The sequence below is a fragment of the Lontra canadensis genome, unplaced genomic scaffold (genome assembly GCF_010015895.1).
Source record: "Lontra canadensis isolate GAN:19392208 unplaced genomic scaffold, GSC_riverotter_1.0 scaffold46, whole genome shotgun sequence".
Classification (NCBI taxonomy): domain Eukaryota; kingdom Metazoa; phylum Chordata; class Mammalia; order Carnivora; family Mustelidae; genus Lontra; species Lontra canadensis.
The window spans coordinates 8,474,608-8,494,522 of record NW_022631040.1 but is presented as its reverse complement, the minus strand read 5'-3'; the positions used below and the strand labels follow the sequence as shown (position 1 = coordinate 8,494,522).

At 37.6% G+C, this 19,915-nt stretch overlaps 1 protein-coding gene across 1 annotated transcript in view; it reads left to right on the top strand.

Moving 5' to 3' along the window:
* USH2A (usherin) overlaps positions 1-19,915 on the top strand; it is a 678,599-nt gene that overhangs the window by 322,994 nt on the left and 335,690 nt on the right. The window contains exons 32-34 of the mRNA XM_032872913.1: positions 11,228-11,387; positions 12,758-12,929; positions 18,922-19,069. Of these exons, the coding sequence (XP_032728804.1) occupies positions 11,228-11,387; positions 12,758-12,929; positions 18,922-19,069 (480 nt within the window). The remainder of the gene's footprint in view (positions 1-11,227; positions 11,388-12,757; positions 12,930-18,921; positions 19,070-19,915) is intronic.

The following is a 19,915-nucleotide window of genomic DNA, read 5'->3' as shown; positions in this document are numbered from 1 at the left end:
ACAAACAGTGGCCTTATGTTTTCAGGGTTCCCCCACCCTCCATTTCCTCAACTCGGATTTGTGTACATACCTGCAATTCTTCGAATCCATTGATCCATTGCATTCTCCTTGAAGGGCCTAATCGCGTCTGTAGAGACGGATTACCGAATCAGTTGCTGTTAGGCAGGGAGGAGAGAGTTATCATTACAGTCCTCTTTGCTTTACATTATAAATTGGTGGCTTTGTTTATGCTCATTCCCAAAGAATGCCTTAGACCTGTCTCCCCTGTAACCCTCCTTTTCACTTTTTAAAATTGCCTCTTTAAGAAAAACCCTCATTCCATTTGTTCCTTTTCAGACACTTGCACTTTTTCCCCCCACCTGAGGCTGCTGCCTCTTTTCTTCTGTAATTTTTCCCCCTTTTGCTCACATCTCTTCTTGTTTCACCAAGGAGTTCCCAATCGGGCCACCTGTGCAGCTTCCTCTCCCATGTATCATGTTAGATATTATCCCTTTCTTTTTTTCATGCCTCATTATTCAAAGGACACGAGTGACACTTCATCTTCTTATGGAAATACATTGAGAATAATCCACTTCGGGGTGGACAGTATAGGCATAAAAATGACTTGGAAGTCAAAAAAGCTATTTAATCAGTCTGGCTTTCTTTGCACTGTTGAGTTTATAGTTTTTAAATTCTCAGAATCAAAAGAAAATCCTCAATTCCTATTGTAGCAAAGGCACAGCGATCAGATCAGATTTCCCAAACTAGAAGTGTGGCCCACCAAATTGGTGTCTGTGTGCGCGTGTGAATTATCTTAAGGAAAACAATTGAAAAAAATTTTAATTCTGCATTGGCTTGAAAAATCTTGGCTGTATAGTCATCATAAGCATCAACGTTTATGCACTATGTGTGGAACATTTACAGATCTTTCCATAAGACATCTACCTGTATCTCTGTTTCTATGTAACTGCTTATATCTTTACTTCCGTAGCTACACTTGATAACTGACTTCCCTCCCATAAAATTTTGTAGTAAGAGAATCACAGTCATTCTCAGGGGTCCCACTCCTGTCCTCTGATGGAGTGAAATCTTCCAGAGTCTTACATAGTTTCTTGACATTCTTGACATTTCTTGACATGTGGCCATCTATGATACTTTCCTTCTCTTTACAAAAAGATCACTGTTGAGATATCTCACCCAGATCCAGGAGATCCTTTCATTGCTTCCGTATCACACTTGGGAAACTGAAATCCTTGCACTGTTTTCTGTGTATATACACCAAGGTCATTTCTTTAGCTGGGATCTGTCACCCCCTGGGACTCTATCTTGGAAACAGGGCAGGAGGCCCCTCCTGGTACATGTCTTCCATCCTTATTCCATCATTCCGGGAAATCTGAGGTGGTGGAGGCAAGGGAATATGCATTTCTTGGTTTTCCCAACATTATATGTAAACCCTGAGTAGTCTCTCTTCCCCTCAATGACTCTGTTCAGGAAGTTTCTCTTGCTCTTTCTGCTCCCTAACCAACCAACCACATTTTGTTTTATAGATAGTACCTATTTTTATAAACTCTGGATTTATAATTTAATTGAAAGAAATTTAGATGAGAATCTAAATGAGGGAAAAATGGGGGGGCAGGGAAGGGCAGAAGGAAACAAAATAGGTTAATATAACAGCCATATTGATCTCAGCACCTGTGGCACTGATATCAAGAATTGTGGGGTTCAGAGGACAGAGCTATAGCTAAGGGCTCCAACTTTAGACCCCACTCAATTCATGTAGAGAACTGACCAATACATGGGAGGAGGAAAAGGAAAGATGAGTATAATGAAGAAAGAAATAAGAGAACAAGACAGTTATTACTGAGGAGTGCCAAGGGTCTGGTTGAAATTGGAAAACCTAAAATTCTGGTAGACTCTTTCAGTATGTTCAGCAATATTTCCCATTCACATCTCAGAGGTGTGGGAAGCATTAGAGAAATGAGATGGTGAGATTTATCCAGAGCTAGAAATTGGGAGAGCATATACTGAAGTCGACTGGGGAGGTGATCGTCTCTAGGGAGCTGGAGAGCACGGCTCTGAAGGGGGTGATCAAAGACCGTATCACAGAATGCAAATGTTGCAAATAGTTAGAAAAGGAGAAGCTGCTTAGAGACTAGACATTGTATGGTGACAAAGGAGAGACTGCATCGATGTGACAAGAGGAAGAGGTGGAAGACTATCCGTTTGTCGTCGGAGAGGTTAGGTTTTAGATTAAGAATCTTGGAAATAGTTCCAAAGATGATCAAGTAGTGGGTATAACTGTGCTGAATGTCGAACAGATGAAGTAGAGGTGAAGGCCATTACATTTGAGGAAGTTAAAGTGAAGCCAGATTCAGAGATGAGTCATTATTGAGGATGTTGGGGTTGCCAAAAAGGAATTATAATTGAAAAGAAAACTGAGCCAATGCTGAAGTCATTGAGGAAAGGAGAAGTATGACATAGAAGGTATAAGAGGACATGTATCAACTAGGTCCACAGTTTCTTAAATAATGATATTGGTAAATTATGGCTGTCCTGTCTCCATCTATACATGTCTATACGTATATATTATAAAATTTGAAAAGGATATGTAACCAAAAAATAAATAAGATTTACATTTTCTTTATGCCCTCACTCTGAGAAAAATACTGTTGACATTGTGGTGTATCTCTAGTCCATGTTTCTTATGAAGGACTCAGGTTTGAAAATAATGGTCGGGCCTTCAGGCAAACACAGCTTTGCCTTTTTCTTTTCTTTCCTTTTTTTTTTTTTTTTTTTTTTCCCCAATAGTGAATCTCTTTCATCTCACAATTACAGACCCTTCATTGACCTAACAATTAATTAAATTCTTAGAGATTTTTAGATGTTATTCTATTTCTGAGAAAAAGTTGGCAGTCTGGGTAAGGGACATAGAGGTCTCCCTCTGGTCTTACCCATTCATGGGCAAACTATGCTAGGTAGACATTATATCAGTCCTGGAGATATTGTAGAGTACATGAAAGAAAAAAAGAAATCTGTCTCCACTCAAGGAGTTTACATCCCCCTGGGAGGGATATAAAGTCAAGAAATAAATAACATGGCAATTTCTGACATGTTTTGGTAATTAGAGTAAGTAACTAAACACGGCAATATGACACTGAGTGTCTAGGGATGGTTGTAGGCACACTGTTGGATTATCAAGAGAGAACACCCAGAGGAGGATGAACTTGAAGAATGAAAAAAATTCAGCCAAGTATAAAGAAAGAGAAAACAGATTTCAGCTAGAAGGAATCATATCTGCAAAGGCCTGGAGGTGTGACATTGTAGAGTTAAAGGAACAGAAATATGTCTAGTGTATAGAAGGAATGAGGAGAAGTAGGCAGGTGTTAAGTCAGCTAGTATTTCATTGACCATTATTAGATTTCATTCTAAAAGAAATAGAGGGCCCACAGCAATGTATTATTCTGGGGAATCAAAAGATCACTCTTCACTAATGATCTTGGTCCTTTCTTCACTGAGAAAATTGAAGCAGTTAAAAGATAAATCCCATATACTCCCATGACTCTCCACCCACCAACCAGCCTTCAAACCCATGTTGTTTGCCTTCTCTCTCATAACTAAAAAGTATCTGTCCTTGCTCTAAGTCCAAATCCTCCTCTTTCTTACTAGATTCCATTTTTTCATGTAATTAAGGCAAAGCTCCAATAATTCTCTCCTCTTTCATCCATTACTAATTTTGCCTTCTCTCTTGGGTCATTCCCATCAATATACAAGATAATTTTTATCTCATTGAAATTATCTTTTTAAAATCCCTGGACTCGGGGTGCCTGGGTGGCTCAGTGGGTTAAAGCCTCTGCCTTCGACTTGGGTCATGATCCTAGGGTCCTGGGATTGAGCCCCGCATCGGGCTCTCTGCTTGGCCAGGAGCCTGCTTCCCTTCCGCTCTCTCCGCCTGTCTTTCTGCCTACTTGTGATCTCTGTCTCTCAAATAAATAAATAAAATCTTAAAAAAAAAAAAAATAAAAAATAAAATCCCTGGACTCTACTTACCTTCTCTCTGTTGTCTCTCTTTCCTACTTTACAATAAAATTTCTTGAAGAAGTTTTTTTTTATATTCACTATCTCTGATTCTTATATATATTATTCTTATACAGATATATATATGAATATATATGTATTATATATGTATATATATTCATTATATATATATGTGTGTGTGTGTATATATATATATATATATATATATATATATATATATATATATATCAAAGTGAGTTTGAGAGTTTCACAAACTCACTTGAGTCAGGCTTTGACACCCATAACTTCACTGAAACTTTATTGCACAAATACAATGACTGCTGTATTGTTAAACACTGGTCAGTCTGTAGTCCTCATCTTGTTTGACTTATCACCTTTACAACATTTGATTTATTTGACTTCCAGATACTATAATCTTGTTTTTCTCATACCTTACTGGTTGCTCTTTCTTTGTTTTGTTTTGTTTTGATTTGATTTGGTTTCTTTAGTTGATTTGTGCTTTACTCCCAGAAAAAGGAAAATCTACCAAAACATTTGAATCCCTTTACCTTTTCCCTTTTCTATCTGCATTTGCTCTATTAGTGTTCCATCCACTTTAAATATAACATATATGATGATATCTCAAATTATATCCCAGTCCAGTACTTTTTCCTGAAATTCAAAATTAATATTCAAATTTCATAATTGACATCTCCATTTGTTTGTCTAGTTAATGTCTCAAACATGAATTCTTTATCTTCCTCTTCAATACTTGTTTTTTTCTGTGATCTTTTTCAACCAAATTAATGGTTACTTCATTTTTGCTTTTGCTTAGGCCAAACCTTGGAGTCAGCTTTGATTCCTTTCTCTCTCTCCCATACTCTATCTACAGTGCACTGAGGAATCCCATAGGTTTGCCTTTAAAACATACCCAGAGATCCTTTTGAGTGATTTCAGCAAAATAGCAGAATAGGGACTTCTTGGTTTGATCTACTAATCCCCCAACACCAGACCCTTGCCCAGAAACATCAATTTGAACAACTATTCACACATAAAATTATCTTCCCAAGAGCCAAGATTTCCAAATAAGGGATTATAACAGTTGGATAAAGCACAGAAATAAGAAAAGATACATTAAGGAGAGTAGGAAAGATCAATTCACAGTACTTGCATTTATCCCTACCCCAAATCCAGGCAGCCCAGCACAGACCAAGACTCTCCCCATGGGAGACAGAGAATAAAGTGAGCACCTAATTCACTACCCCAGAGCTGGCCTGTAGAGCACTAGACTGAGTCCTAGGCTGACTCCCTGTAGGGAGCCATCATACTTGATTTCAGAATATATTACAAAGCTATGGTATTCAAAACAGGATGATTTCAGAATATATTACAAAGCTTGATTTCAGAATATATTGATTTGATTTCAAATCAATATATTTGATTTGATTTCAGAATATATTCTGATTTCAGAATATATTACAGAGCTATGGTTTGATTTCAGAATATATTGATTCAGAATATATTACTTGATTTCAGAATATATTACAAAGCTATGGTATTCAAAACAGGATGTTATTGGCAAAAAAACAGACATAATATATCAATGGAACAGAATACAGAGCCCAGAAATAAACCATGCATATATGGCCAACTAATGTACAAAAGGGAGCCCAGGATATACAATTAAAAAGGACTATGTCTTCAATGCATGGTGTTGGGAAAACTGGACAGCCATATGCAAAAGAATGGAAATGGACCAACATCTTACCCCATTCACAAAAATTAACTCAGTGCACTCAAGATTTGAATGCAAGACCTGAAACTATAAAACTCCTAGAAGAAGTCATAAGTAATAAGCTCCAAGACAGAGGTCTTGGTGATGTTTTTTTGGATCTAACACCAAAAGCAAAGACAACAAAAGCAAAAATCAATAAGTGAAACTACGTCAAACTCAAAAGCTCTGCACAGAGAAAAATCAAATTGAAAATGCAACCTACTGAATGAGAGAAAGTACTTGCAAATAATATGTCTGATAAGGAGCTAATATCCAAATTGTATAAAGAACTCATGCTACTCAATAACAAAACAAATTTAAAAATCCAGTCCAATTAAAAAGTGGACAGAAGATCTCAGTAGGTATTTTTCGAATAGAGACATATAGATGGCTAATAGGTACATGAAAATATGCTCAACATGACCAATCATCAGGAAAATGCAAATCTAAGGGATTTGCAAAGACCTTACATCTGTTAGAACAGCTATCATCAAAAAGGCAAAAAATAACAAGTGTTGGTAAGGAGGTGGAGAAAAAAGAACTCCTGTATGTTGTAGCTAAGAATGTAAATTGAATGCAGCCACTATGGAAAACAGCATGGAGCTTCCTCAAAAAATTAGAACTAGGGGCACCTGGGTGGCTCAGTGGATTAAAACCTCTGCCTTCGGCTCAGGTAATGGTCCCAGGGTCCTGGGATCAAGTCCCACGTCAGGCTTTCTGCTCTTCAGGGAGCCTGCTTCCTCCTATCTCTCTGCCTGTCTCTCTGCCTTCTTGTGATCTCTGTCTGCCAAATAAATAAATAAAATCTTAAAAAAAATTAAAACTAGAACTAAAATATGACCCAGCAATCCCACTTCTGGGTATTTACCCAAAGGAAATGAAAACACTAACTCAAAAAGATGTAAGTGCACTCATGTTCACTGCAGTATTATATATAATAGCCAAGACATGGAACCAACTTAAGTATCCACTGAGGGATGAAGAATAGAGAAAATGTGGGATGTATGCACAATGGAAGATTATAATATAATGAAATCTTGTCGCTTGCAACAACATGGATGGACCCGGAGGATATTACACTAAGTATAAGAAGTCATATAGAGAAAGACAAATACCATATTACCTCACTTGTATGTTGAATTTAAGCATAAAATGAGCTTAAAGATTCGAATACACACTGCACACACACATGTACACACACATACACACCCAAACAGGAATGATATTCGGCCATGTAAGGAGGAATTCCTGCCTTTTGAGACAATATGGATAGGTCTGTTAGGTGAAATAAGTGAGACACCAAAAGACAGACACTACATGTTTTCACTTATGTGTGGAATATAAAAGCCTAAGTCGTAGAACTAGGGAGCAGCATCACGGTTGCCAAGGGATTGAGGCCAGAGGACCTCTCCCTGGGGAGAGGAATAGGGAGGTGTCAGTCCAAGAGTAAAGACTTCAGCTCTAAGGTAATAAATTCAGGTGATCTAAGGTGTAGCATGGTCAACACAGTTAACAATACTGTGTTTATGCATGAAAGTCATTAAGAGAGTGAATCCTGAACATTCTCACCACAAAAAAAAAAAAAAGGTAATTATAAGAAGGGTATAGAAATGCTAACTAAACTTATTGTGGTAATCATTTTACAACATATATGGATATCAAATAACCACAATGTACATCTTAATCTTATATATGTTATACATTAATACCTTATAAATCTGGGGGAAAAAAACCATATTCAGAATCTGACCATTTCTCACTTATGACAAGCCTCCACTTACTTGATTACCACAGTAGCCTCTTAAGTGAGATTTATGCTTATGCTCATGCTCGTTGTAGTCTACACACCCCAGCAGCCAGGGCGATAGTCATGATATCCATCTGATCATGCAACAGTTCTGTTCAAAGTCCTCCCTCGCATTCCTCACAGCATCTCAGATTAAAAGCCCAAATCTGTGCAAAGCCCTACAAGGCTCACATGATCCAGTCCCTCATGAAATCTCTGATGTCATCTCTTCTTTCTGCCTTACTTGCTTGGCTCCAGCCACACTGGCCTCCTTGCTAGCCATACCATGCGTGTTCCTCCTTCCAAGACTGCTCTGTCTGTTACCTCTCCTGGAATGGCCCTGCCATAGAATCCCAGATTTACTCTCACCCTTCCAGGTCTTTGCTCAATATGTCACTTTCCTGCCAAAGACTCCACTGACTCTAGCCTTTTAAAATTACCCAGCACAGGGTGCCTGGGCGGCTCAGTGGGTTAAAGCCTCTGCCTTTGGCTCAGGTCATGGTCCCAGGGTCCTGGGATTGAGCCCCACATCGGGCTCTCTGCTCAGCAGGGAACCTGCTTCCCTCTCTCTTTCTGCCTGCTTCTCTGCCTACTTGTGATCTCTGTCTGTCAAATAAATAAATAAACTCTTTAAAAAAATAAATAAATAAAATAAAATTACCCAGCACTCCAGATTCTTCTTGCTCTATTCTATGTTTTCTGTAGCACTTTTCAATCATACACCTCTAACATCCTTAAACCCTGTTGGATGTTTTAGTTAAAACCATGCTGTCTCCTATCTTCCTCACCTGTAACACCTTAGATGGTCTTCTTCATCCTGGTCCCCCCCACTCCCCAGCTGGCATAGACATACAAGTTTCCCAATCCATGAAGGAGGATACTTTGTCACAGGAGAAACTGGATATCGATGGTAGCCCTGGAACTAATTGCTACAGACGGCTATTGCTCATCTGAGGCAGATATCCCTGGTGAGTTCGAGTCAGGTGATCAAGGTCACTTTCAAAGTATGGAGGTAGAGTGGGAAAGGGAGTGGGGTATTCTGTACTAAGGAGCTACTACAAGGTGATGATAGATAATGTTGCAGTCTGACCTCACCAGCCTGAGGATGGTAACTAAGTATTAACTAAGATAACTAAGAATTATCTAATGATTTTTAGATGTGCAAGGCAGTCCCAGCAAACACAAACAAGCAATCATCAGGCCACATTCGAATGGTATGACTTCCTCACCACCTACAAACTGGGTAGCCAAACCCCTACCTCAAAAAGCTAGAACGTAAGAAAGCAAGAAAAACTGCCCCACTGCAGAGTCCGTTGGCCAAAGAACATTGTAGCACCCAGCCTCATTTGCAGCTGACCAAGACAATCTGAAGTGGCCAAGAGAGAGGCTCATGCAAAATATTCCAAAGTCACTTGGAATCCACCCCATGGAATAAAATTTCGGCAGAGGCATATTCTTTTAGAAAACTTAGAGATACTCTGATGTTCACACACTACAGCTTTCTTCTAACTGTACTGACTTACCCATTAGGGATTCCTGCTTTACTCTGGGTTCTGTGTCCTCTTTGATTTTGCTTCTGAAACCAGACTTAGGAACGAAAATCCCTAGCTTTCCCTGCCTTGGGAATGCAAGGAATTCAGACAGGTAACAGAGAGGAGAAGCTGCTTGGTCACCAAGTTCCTGCGAATCAAAAGGAGAAAGTGAAGAGAAGAGGGGAACAGAAGATAATGTGTTAGCGTGTTAATCCATTATAATTTTGGCCAGAATTGGACCTGCTAGTAGGAGCTGTTCTTTGCTTGAAATTTTCCTACAGCAAATAGTAGTTTCCACTCATTGTAGCATATGAGACCACTGTTCTCACGATTTTTAACTTAGCAAGTTTCAAAGAACGTTGGTCCAAATGAAGGTCTGGCAGTTCTGTCTGACTTGCGCACACACAGTGCAGCTGTTCCTGTCATGTCTCCGGCAGTCCTGGGCAATGCCAATGCTGCCCCCCTTTACCCCCAGCTTCAACGTGTCCTTGTAACACATCTGAGCACATCGCTGGAGGGTGCCCACCTCAGCCCATACCACTGAATACCAGTAGGATAAAATTTTAACAATAACAAAGCTGAATCCAAAGCATTATGAGTCTCTTCTTGATGACCAACCACTCTTTTGTTCTAGAATAACTATATTTAGCATAAAATTATTTGCCGTTTTTCTGATGATCTACATGTTTAACCAACTGACTATACTTTGTATGAATATCAAAGTGTTCTTTTCTAATTTAGTTCTGCTATCAGTGTAATACAAAATATATTTCTCTAAATTAGGTTGTATTTTATTAGTCTTTTAAATATGGAATTGTAATGGTTGAACATTAATGAGATTTAAAAATATGTGTCACTTAAATTGTGACCAACTTATTTCAAAAATATCCCAGAAAATAAGAATTTCTTCCAGTAGTATAAAAGTATTCATGATATTTAAATCTTGGTAAAGTTGACTGCACTTTGGTTAGATTCATCAATAAAATAATTATTGAGTACCTTTGTAAGTGAAGTGCTCAGGGTATTTCAGAACTGAATTGGTAAATCACAGATTGGTTTATTCTAATACAAGGAAAGGTGATATCCATTATAAAGGCAGACAGGTAGAACATACTGGGGAGGTTCATGGGAGGGGGAGAGATCATTACTGGAGGAGTGTTATCCCACTCCCTCAGTCATTGGTCAAACCCAGCTCAACTGAACCTTGATCATTTCACTCATTAGTTCCTTTTTCATTTGTTCAAACACATATTCAGAACCTACAATGTACCAGGCACTGTGCTAGATACTGAGGATGAAAAATGAATCCTTCCCTCACCATGTTCAGTTAAAAGGATCAGATAGTCACGTAAACAAATGATTATGACAGGGTTATAATGCCTTGCACAGGGCGAGTGCAAATCTGTGGGAGCCAAATCCAAGGAGAGGATAATAGCTCCACCTTGTGCCAGGGGTCACGGCAGGATGTGTTAGGAGAAAGAAAGGGGCTTTTGCACTGAGCTGGACAACTTGAAGGTCAAACAACAGTTGGTCAGGGGGACAGGAGAAAGGAGTTAGGCATTGTTACAAGTTATGTATTTGCATTTCAAAAGCAACTCCTCTTCTCTTCAAATATGCCTTAAAAATCATTTAAATGTCTCATTTTTTTTTCATTTTATTTTATTTCTTTTCAGTGTTCCAGAATTCATTGTTTATGCACCACACCCAGTGCTCCATGCAATACGTGCCCTCCTTACTACCCACCAGCAGGCTCACCCAACCCCCTACCCCCCTCCCCTTTGAAACCCTCAGTTTGTTTCTCAGAGTCCATGTTTATTTTTTAACCAAGCTGTTGAAGTAGCTCTAAACTCAGAAAGCGATTTACCTGGTCATAGGCATTCAAGAGGACAGTCAAATTGTTAAAATGAAAAAGTTAAAGCAAAAGTTTGACCGACACCTATCTATTTAAAAATAACCGTAGCATAGTTAACGGAAAAAACAGCCTATATCTTATTGCTATTGATTTTTAAGGCTATTGATTCTTGTTTTAAGCTTTACTTTAGCAGTTCTAAGAAGTGAGGATGTAGAAGAGGAGTGGGACCACCTGAATAAAAAATATGATGGTAAATAAATTCTTTTTTTTTTTTTCCCTCCAACCTCTAGATTTACCAGTATTTACACCCCACCGGTTTGTCCTCAGTGCCTGCACATGTGTGGGATGTACAAACAGTTCCCTGGTCGTACTGTACACGGCACAGCGGCCACCAGAGCACGTGGATTCCCCACTCCTGACCGTCCTGGATTCCAGAACCATACATGTGCAGTAAGTAGAAATGTTGTCTCTGTCACACACTGGTTTATGCAAGAATCCCAGTGAGCTCAATCAAGGGAAGGGTTTGTGACATAAAATTAATTTTATTGTGATGAAATGCATAGAAGTGATTAGTTCAGTGGTTCTGGGAACCTTTGATTATCTCTTGCCAACTTAATTTCCATTTTGTCTCTATGCAATCAGGCTGAGCTATGTACGTACACAGAGTCTGTGCAAACTTCAATAAAGGGGAACTGACCACTTACAGGACTGCCTAGGGCTTTCTGTAGGAGAGTGTCATCCATGATGAGTTGGAATTAGAGTCCAAATATATATTTCCTTTTTGAGTATAAGCTAGGACCTTCTTGTTTCCCTCCGGTTGAAGTCAGAAGGGAATTTTCACATAGAGGCATGTTCAGGTTATTTTTTATATGAAGTGATTCTGACCCATTTCCCAATCTCCGAGGTGCAAGGTGTACCGTCATACCGAATCTGAACTTAAAAGCCTCTCCTGCAACAATTAATACTCATTTGCATTCATCTCTGTCGGTCTCAATTTTCCCACCTGGAAGAGAAGAGTTTAGGCTGAGTAAATTAGGATATTCATTCAAACTGGGAAACACTATGATTCCTACCCCCATTGTTCTGCGTCTGAGCTGTCCTCCTGGCTTTCAGACTGCCCTAAGCTGAGCCCGCATTACTTACAGAAAAGATCTCCCACTACTCTAAGTATCTCTCAGCTTACCAATTTCTGGCTATTTTACGAACTGTCCGGCTCATGTTCGCTGACACAATGTAAGCCATATGTGGAACATCTCTACTTTTCCTTCTGCCTACCGTATCCCATCCAACAAGTAGACAGTCTTCCATGTCTAGGTAGTGTCTCACCTTATCCATGACGTTTGATATGACAACTTCAGCACTGCAGTCCTTGGCTTCTCTGTATTCTGGGGTGGCATGTTAATTCGACATTAGATGGCTGCGTTTTTTCAGGACAATTATGTTATTTCTCTGTCTCTCCCGTTTCTCATAAATTCTCAAATGTCCTACTTCTCTCAATTCTCAATTCTTGTCCTATGGCTTAAGTTCAAAACTAAATACTCACACATTTTTTATACTATTAGCTAATTAAAATTATAAGTAACGAAAGCAGGCACTATGTCATATTTTCTTCAGATCATTCAGAAGAGACGTTTAATAACTACTTGGTTTGTTTTTTTTTAAACATTCAGTGTGTGTGTGTGTGTGTGTGTTTTGAGTGGCATAAATCCAAGTTCATATGCGTCCTTTAAAAATCTTGCATAAAAAAAAAAAAATCTTGCACATTTCAGATTTGACTTGAAGGAATGATGGATAGTCATGCTATATTTTTCCATTCCCAGGTGGAAACAACCAAGAAACGTACATGGGATTCTGGAGCGCTATATATTATATATTTTGAATCAGACGCATGATTTTGCAGCTTGGGATGTCATCTATAACAGCACTGAACTTTTTCAGGATCACCTGCTAGAACACTTGACCCCTGGTAATAAATATCTCATCAAGCTGGGAGTAAGTTCACTTTACTTCTGTCACTTTCTCTTCCCTTCTCTTCTGCTTCTCTCTTCCTTTGTCCCATCTTCTCTCACTCGTTCACTTAAAAACAAAAACAAAAACAAAAAAAACCTAAAACGCAAACCCATGTATTGCTATTGAGACTGAAAACTAACCTCACACCGTAAATGGGAATGTAATCTAATACCTACATATTTATTTTGTATTACACAAAATGATGGCATAACACTCCGAGTCAGTCGATTTTTTCCCCATATCTAATTTGGGATTATCAGAAATTATTTCTTTTTTGTTATTTCTAGAATGTCATAATTGGTAAGGGCTTTTTCTAAAATGCTTGAATTAATAAGGTTATTTCCCTGTGGAGCTTATAATCATTTGGAAAACAATGTTCGGTATGAAAATTTAAGTCATGTATTTTAAAATGAAGGTTTAAATGACCCCCAAATATTCTAGATTGTTATTATAGTCTGGTTTACATTACACTTCTATCTCAAAAGAACAGTCACTTAATAAAACCCTAGAATCAACATACTTTAGAGGTCTTTAGACAGACAATAGCATTTTTTAATGCAAAATAGCACTTTTATACAAAGGTCTTTTAAAAGACCTTGATATTACTGTGGAATTTATACTCAGTGGTTCCTTTTGTTTTTTGATGAAATATAATCTTTTTTAAGTGTAATAGAACATCTGAAAATAACTGAATATAAACATGAGATTGTCCCTATTTGTTTTAAACACACTCTTCATTTTATAGCAATACCTATATAAGGATATTTGCTTTGATAAATGCCATAGAAAATATTCCGCTCTTGATTATGAATAAATTTACATTTATGTAGACACTGTGTATGCATTCATTTTACTTAACATGCTCTTGAATGCTCTAAATATTATACCACGAGAAAATAAACTACATTCAACTATTGCTAACTGTCTGACCTGACATCCCAAAACAAGGGCAATCAGACAATGTTAAAAATCCTCTTCAGAACTGACTCTGTGTGCCTAGGTGTTCAGCACCAGATGGGCTTTTGAAACAGCATCTTTGATTACTTAGTTTTATTACTCAAGATGTAAGAAGGGTATTACTTTGATTTTCAAAAACTAATACAGAAATCCACACTATTTTCAAAACAGTGGTAATATCAAAATCCAGAAAACACTCTATTCTTTAGAAGCAACCAAAATTAAACAGAAATTTTGTACTCTTGGTTTTTATCAGGAGGCAAATGTCATGAAACAAAGTTCTGCTCCCCAGGCAATTTTTAGGATATGCTGTGCAATCAGTGTAAATCCATCCCAATCTCCTATGTTTTACACATCTGCGGTAACTTGAAAAATAAATACCGCTATTGGGAGGCTGCTCTCTCGCGTTTCAATTCAGATTTTGCTATCAACTGTGTAACCAAAGGCAAATGCACTTAATTGCACTGATTTTTATGTTCTTTAAGCCTAAAATCAGGGCTTTGAACTAGATGATTTTTAATGTCTCTTTGAGCCCTAAAATTACTTGACACTAAATCATTTTGTGATCTCAAGCAATATTCTATGGAGTCAAATGAAATCTGTCAGCCCCAGAGTAATGTTGATGCAGGACGTCATAAAGATGTGGAAGCCTTTGCCCTAACTCTTGTTAGGGAAATAAATTTGCTCACATTATTTTTGATTTCGCTGTATTTAGTAGTAGAGGAAATACACTAATATATTTCAGGAAGTAGTCAACTAAAAAGTTTTTTTTTTTTTTTTTTTTACCTAATTCTATAACAAGTAAATTAAGTGAACCAGAACATTTTAGGTTCATCTTGGTTAATTGAAGGATTATTATATATTTCACAGTCTCGACATAATAACTAGCTTTCAAGGTCATTAGATTAGTAGATGGAGATTGGGTTCTCAGCCAAGTGCAGTTGCCTTTATAGATAGTCTTAGCATATTGAAAGTTCTGGAAAATAAAACATACAGATGGCCAAGCTCTTAAGAATAGAAGAAAATACATGACGATTCAAGCCACCCTGATTTACTCTAGACTCAGAGACAGTATGTTACTTCAAGTAGCTTCATTTAATTTTTCCTGTTGACTTGGTTATACACTCCTGAAAGGTAGAGACAGTCTCTTTCAAAATTCTATCTGCTGAGTCAAGCACAGTGCCTGGTAGGAACTAGAAACTCAGCAAACAATTCTTGAATGAATGGATGAATGAGTAAATGAACACTAAGTATATGTATTTCATAAAGAATCTGAGACTTTTGATATGAACTAAATGATTTGCTGTAGGATGTCTGAGTCGGGGACTGTGTGGATCCAAGCATATGCTTTTTCTACTGGAAGAAATAGCAAAATGTGTCCCTAACTCCACAAATGGTATTGTGGAGTATGGTAGCTCTGAATAAAGATAATGAGTAAGCAATTAAATAAAGATAGTGAGTCAGCAATTAAATAAAGAAGCTAGTAATACATACTATAGCAAGGTATGTACGGCTTGATAATTTTCATATTATAGCTAGACATTTGCCTCCTGATGAATGTTAAGTCTTAAATATCTTTCCTGGGGTCACCTGGGTGGCTCAGGGGTTAAGCCTCTGCCTTCTGCTCAGGTCATGATCTCAGAGTCCTGGGATCAAGTCCCGCACAGGGCTCTCAGCTCAACAGGGAGCCTGCTTCCCCACCACCCCCCTTCTGCCTGCCTCTCTGCATACTTGTGATCTCCATCTGTCAAATAAATAAAATCTTTAAAATAAATAAATAAATAAATAAATAAATAAATAAATAAATGTCTTTCCTGGAAAGATTCTTAGAACTGATGAACTTAATTTTTCAAAAGATCAGTTATAGATTCCATGGCCTTGTTCCTTTTCTTCATGCTTTAGGGTTTGCTGCATTCTTAATGTCCTCGGAGCCTACTCTGAAAACAAACTATTGAAAAGAGGATGGTAGCTTTGGATGTTCCTAATAGTCATCATTTCAAAATAATTGATATATACTGATTGATTACTCATTTCTTTATACCAAAATCCAATCCCCTATTTGATCAAAAGTTAGTGGACATTTCAGGGTGGTAGTATGACTTTGTCACTTAACAAAAATGGCTATAACTGGGGAAAGCTGTAGGAGATGGGTTGAAATGCCTTATTGTTAAGGCTCAGAGGCTTTCAAAGAGCTTGCCATTTCATAAAGGCATCTTTAATCAATCCCACTATTTTGTTTAGTTTTTCTAAATCAGAATTTTAATCAGCATTCAGTTTTATTGCATGCAGTGGCCTCCAGTGCTGGTGGGTCAAACAAGATACCGATCGGTCTGATTTCACTTAGATAATACCAGTTAGATTCGACCAATCGGAAGCAACTTTAAGAGCATTTTTTCCCTTATTTAAGGAAGTGCTCACTTAGCACCTCTAAATTCATACAAAAAGAATGTGGAAAAAACAAAAACAAATTACAAATAAAATATTTTGCAGGTAATTCTCTTATTTCCGCAGCCTCTTTATAAATTCTGTTTTATTTGCAAGAAAAATTCTCTTGTAAACTCCTTGGATTCTTAGAAGGCCCCTTTGTCAAAATATGAGTTTATGGATCTTAGATGACATAGCCCATAACCCAAAGATCAATCCTTCCAAACCAGAGGATGTCTTTGTTTATCCCAAAATTCTCAAAACAAAGTAAATTTCAATTCACATTTTATTTTCAAATATATACAATTACATGTCTTACAATATTTCTTTGGGAAAAGTTAGCTAGGGACAAGTCTTAGGACATAAATAAGAAAAATAGTAGTGACAAGTAGACTATCTGAATTAAATCTCAGTGTGTTGTGGATTTAACAGTAAGATGCTCCAACATTTTTCCCCTCCTAAGGAAAAAAAAAATCTAGGAACTGAAAGTGGATAGATTTCTGTCTCTCCGAGGACTGAAAAGAATGCTCTTTCTATCATTTCCTTTTGATAATTCAGCTGTCCCACTTGGGCTCTTTTCCTGCCATGTTTTCTAGCGGACTTTTAGTATGTTTGAGATGTCTTTCTTTTTTTTTTTTTTTTAATGTTCCAGTAGTTATTTCTTGGGCTAACAATGACATGTCCTAGAGCTTTGAGTCATGGTTTGGTCACAAGTTCAATTGATTCCTCTTTATTTGCGAAGATTCTGTTCTCAGGAAGGGGATAGTTTATCTCTTCCATATATATGCACATGCTGCAGCTGAGAATTAGAGGGAATCCACAGAGGTTAATTAGGTCCCAATCTTAATGCAATTCCATGCCCAAGCCACAGTTTAACCCACCAGAAACTTGCTTACGCTGATGAGAAATTATCCTGTATAGGCTACCACTGTATTCTTACAAGGAAACATGAGATTGAACTCCATGTCAACTGACCATTTAATATTTATACTTTGAATACTTAGAATAAAGAATTTGCAACAACTTGTTAAATGGTATACTGCAACGTAAGAAAAATATCTTTAAAAATAAGTCAACTCTCTCTTATTTCTAGGGAAAAGAATTTCAACTGTGTTAATTATCAAAAGGTTATTCCCTTAATATCAAGCTGAAAAGCAGGAGACAGGCCCAAAGAAATAAAAACGTGTTTTAACTTTTTATGCTAGCAATATCTACCTTCCCTGAAAATGGACTGAATGACTATCTGCTTTTTACACTGTCCTAGGATTTTGCTTCATTTTCTTAATCTGTTTTCAGTAAATTTTAGTGCTTTTTGAAATATTTTTAAATTTGTGCACATTACAACTGGAACCTAAAGAGATATTGAACAAAGGTTAAGTGTAGTTTTCAAATATCTGTGTTGTATAAAGATATGATTGCTAATATTTGCTAGCAAATATGGTCTGGAAAAACCCTGTGTGTCTGTCTCTGCTTCCTGGAGAAATGTTTATCCAATAAGTTAGGTAGCAAAGGTATTTTTCTAATACACTTAAAACATTTATTTTGGAATTACCTGTATTTAATTATGAGAGTGCACACAGAAGTTTCCAGGTATTTTTTAAGATTTTTTTTTTTTAAGATTTTATGTATTTGAGAGCAGGGGAGGTGGGAGAGACAGGGCAGAGGAAGAGGAGCAGAGGGAGAGGGACAAGCAGACTCCACGTTGAGTCCAGAGCTTGGCCTAGAGCTCGGAGCTCGATGCCAAGACCCTGAGATCATGACTTTAGCTGAAATCAAGAATCAGATGCTTAACCAAATGAGCGCTCCCAGGGAGAGCCCCCCCGCCCCCAGGTATCTTTAACATCCATGTTTTCATTTATGGCATTAGTAATACCTTACTAGGGAATGGGAAGATTCTGTGATCACTTTAAGTTGGCCCTGTAATGAGCCCATTTCCTCTGGCACATAAGTAAATGATTTGACCCTCTAAGCCATTAAACAGTCACTCAACAACTGCTTTGTTGCTGATACATGAGAAATACTATTTTATTCAATTTCAAATTATGCAGTGCTTTAAGCATATTGGTTACACTGTCGCAATGAAAGTGATTATATTTGCTGTAGATCTTTTCCTTTACTCCAAATCACTTGTTTTTATCCTGAAGTAGTTTCAGTCTCTAGTACTTCCCTCCCGTTGTGCACGCACACGCGTGTGTATCTGTGCATGCACGCACTTAATTCCTTCTAGGAAACTTTGTGTGAGGCTGATTTCATCAAGGTGATTCACCCAGGCAATAGATGATCTCTCTCTAGGCTCTAAAATAGGATGCACTTATAATTCATACATGCATACGTTTTGGGTTATTTTCTAATTATTGGAGATGGCTGTCTTATGTCCTAAAAAGCGAACTAATTAAATGTCAGGCCTCAGCATTGAAACAGATTTATTTGGTGGGGTGGCAGGGCCGGCGGGGCGGTGCAGGGGGCAGTGGATGTGGATCAACAAAACTGTATTTCAAAGAATCTGGAACTCTTGTTACGAAACCTCTGTTTCCAAGGCTCACTAAAACTTTTGGGACCCAGAATGAAATGTGGTTTTGGCGTTTCTCCCCAGGCTTGCACAGGGGGTGGGTGCACCGTGAGCGAGGCCAGTGAGGCCCTAACTGAGGAACAGATACCCGAAGGAGTGCCGGCCCCCAAAGCTCACTCCTACTCACCCCACTCCTTTCACATCTCCTGGACAGAGCCTGAATATCCAAATGGTAAGTGAACTCTTTTAGCCTCAAGTTAAAAAGATGATTAGCAAAGGTAAATTAATATTCTAAATGGCAGCTTATATGTGGTGCTTAATTTTTAATGATCATTTTAGCACATAAAATACCTGAGATAGTATCATTGTCTGTAGTTAGGAGATTGTAGTTTTTAGGCTAACACACAATTTTGGTGGCTCAAAAGTGCTCCCTTTTGATAGTTCTTGTGTACTGCATCTTATTGTTCAATACAGTCCAGGAGAGGTGGAGAGAACAGATGAGGATTCCCAAGGTGCTATTGTGACAGTGACATTATATTTTCAGGGAGTTTCTATTTTTGACAGTTCTTAGTTCATTCTCAGAGAGGCAGAGAGATGGAAAGTCCATGCACATCTTGTATTTCAAAATGCTTTTGATTGAGTAAGCTTATCTTAGAAGAGACCACTTGAAACTCTGTATTTTAATATATTATATGTAAATTTGCCAGCATGCAGTTTTTAAACAGTGCATATATTAAATATATGTGTATTTCTACTTGCTTAACTTCAAGTTGATTGCATATATTTCTAAATGATATACACATCTTTGCATAGTTTAGAGAATTAAGTTAGCCAGTTATAGTTGGCTTAAATAAAATCTTATTATAAAGAATTTGTAAAAACTTGGCGGTAGAAATTACTTTATTCATTTATTAGAAAATCTTTAAGTTTCACACAACATACTGTCCTTGTTCGACACTGGTGGACACTTATGTACCATCAAATTTTGTTCCCTTTAAGACAAACATCAAGATTTTTAATTTCCTAGAAATTGTTTTAAGTAGCTTGTTACTGAAAATTGAGATGGCCTTCTTTAGCA